Source organism: Pundamilia nyererei, unplaced genomic scaffold (assembly GCF_000239375.1).
Source record: "Pundamilia nyererei isolate P.nyererei 1_Seehausen unplaced genomic scaffold, PunNye1.0 scaffold00004, whole genome shotgun sequence".
In the NCBI taxonomy this organism is placed as follows: Eukaryota; Metazoa; Chordata; class Actinopteri; order Cichliformes; family Cichlidae; genus Pundamilia; species Pundamilia nyererei.
In genome coordinates, this window is record NW_005187405.1 from 3,872,788 (window position 1) to 3,875,254 (window position 2,467).

The 2,467-nt window shown below is 37.6% G+C and overlaps 1 protein-coding gene across 3 annotated transcripts in view; it reads right to left on the bottom strand.

Moving 5' to 3' along the window:
* Positions 1 to 435: 435 nt before the first annotated feature.
* kcnab1b (potassium voltage-gated channel subfamily A regulatory beta subunit 1b) overlaps positions 436 to 2,467 on the bottom strand; it is a 44,111-nt gene continuing 42,079 nt past the window's right edge. For all 3 annotated transcript variants that reach the window (XM_005721233.1, XM_013912860.1, XM_005721234.2), the window contains 3 exons: positions 2,029 to 2,149; positions 1,834 to 1,922; positions 436 to 1,741 (listed from right to left, as the gene is read on the bottom strand). In XM_005721233.1, coding sequence (XP_005721290.1) covers positions 1,652 to 1,741; positions 1,834 to 1,922; positions 2,029 to 2,149 — 300 coding nt within the window. In that variant the 3' untranslated portion in view covers positions 436 to 1,651. The remainder of the gene's footprint in view (positions 1,742 to 1,833; positions 1,923 to 2,028; positions 2,150 to 2,467) is intronic.

The window sequence follows — 2,467 nt, forward strand, 5'->3', positions numbered from 1 at the left end:
TATATATATATACACACACATGTTGTTTCCACGGAATCGCACACAAACACACACAGAATCGAAGAATGGCTTCCCTCCTCTGGAAGCAGGAAAATCGCATTAGCATGACAAATAAAATGAAAGAAATAAAATACTGTAAATGAATGAGTAAAATAAAGCTCATGCAATTTCTAGAGGGAAAATATTATCATTATTTTAATATAAAGCGAGAAAATCTAAATTTACGCTAAGGGCAAATAAATACATAAATAACTAAAACAAAACAAAACAAACAAAACAGCAGAAGCATGAGAATATTTTGTTTAAATTGCAGTTTATATTCTAAGTAAGGGAACAATATTTGATGTATTCACATTTGTTCAAAAAAACCTAAGGCATCCATAACATCAATAGAAAAATAATTATATACATTTAAAACATATCACATCAGAATGATTAACTTTTTTTATTTTCATGTATCTGATGAACAACACCAAAGTACATGTCTGAACAAACATAACAAAGATAATCCCATTACATAAAGCTGGCATCTGGGAGAAGTTGGGCAAAAATTCAGCAAGTTCCAGGTGCAGTTACTGCAGGGGTCCATATGGTGTCATTTTTTCATTTTATTTATTTTTTCTCTTCACTAGCTACATGGCTTTTCGTTTGTTCAATTCACAAGCACCCCCTTAGAATAGACAAATGTTTTAGTCACAACAAAAAACAAAGTTGAACAAATCGGACATGATCACTACTGACAGGAAGTCCAGCAGAGAACAAACTGAAAGGGGTCAAAGGGACGCAGTAGGAAAGTACCCTCTGAGGTGCTTTTGCATAAGTGAAACTGACCAAAATAAAAAATAAAAAAAAATATATAAAGAGGCAGAAATCTCATTCTGACATAGCTGCTTATTAAGGATATATATTTATATATAACAGTCTGTACAGATGTTTTGAAACATGTTTTTGTTAGAATTAGCTCTCATGGTATTAGCGAAAAATGCTGTGAGCAGAATTTCAGTTCATTCAGTACTGAAACAGTTTATCATGATGACGGACCAGCTCCAGCTGCAACCACGACTGTTCATCCAGTTTGCTGACACCAGGCCCAATTTTTTTTGCACTCCAAAACACATCTAGTACATTTGACTTCTGTAATGCACACATTTTGATACATATCCTCTTTTGCTTTGCAGTTGGTGTACTTACTGAGCTTTATGCGGTGCTTATGGGGTAGCATATTCCTCTAAGTTTTTGTTTCACCTACACTGAGAGTAATTTCAACAAACAGTATGTTGAAATTAAATAATGTTTTGCTTCTTCTGAATTTGTGGTTCAGCACCTCCTGCAATGTTTCTAAGAGTGGAAGAAGTTTTCACACTAGCAATTATCTCACTGGATCCTTTGTCTTTGTTTTGTTTACTCCAGTGGCTGGCTACTTTAGCTGTAGCATGCATGCTTTGTCAAGTAGCTCACTTTACGCTAATGAGTACTGGTTGAAGGAGCAAAGCATAACACATTACATAGTCACACAAACACACACACACACGCACACACATACATAGTCATACGCACACGCAAGCATCTTGGGCACACCCTGTGGTGCCATGGCTGTGAAAAGTGAGCTTTGATAAGCTTTGGGAGCATAGTTCACTAAAACATGTCCATCCTAATGGTGGTAGTCTCTTTTACTATGTGGACGGTTGCCTAGTATATGATCCACCTCTGAGGCGATGCCTGCTGTCATCTTTGGAATCACCTAAAATGAACATGACATAGGAAAAGTACTTCATGATAACGCAGTGCCTCAAGACCAGCTAATGAAGAGATTACACTGACATGATGTTGTACCTGAATGGCTCCCAGGTTCTCTGTGAGCTGGCTTGGACTGGAGGACCCCAGAAGCACTGAGCTCACTCCCTCATTCCTCAGGCACCAGGCTGAAGATCAGAGAAAGGAGAAATCTCAGACTTGCAATGAGGTATCAAAGGAGAAAGAACTTCCAAAGACATATATTTGCTTTGACAAATAGACGCTATCTGTTACCTATGGCTAGCTGTGGCAAAGTGCATCCAAGCTTCTCCGCAATATGAGCCAGCTCTTTTAGTTTGGCTTGCTGTTTTCTCCCTTCCTCACTCACGATTTTCTCTCTCAACCACTGGTATGGCTACAGGAGCAGTGAAAGCAGATGTGTTAGATTTACATGCAAAGATAGGCAGATGATTATTCAGTTCTTGTATTGCTGGATTTTTCTGTTGCCTTTGACACAGCTGATCATAGTATCCTGATGTATAACTTCACTTAACATCTCTAGATCAGGTCTGGATTTGTTCCCTTTCTGTCTCTCTCAGTTGCTTCCGCTAATTTTGTGTCCTCAATTAATGAAACTTTATTAATCCTGCAGGAATTTCGTACATTATGTGGTTGACTGCTCCCACACACAAATAAACATTAAACAAATAAAACATTCACTCTATTAAAAAAA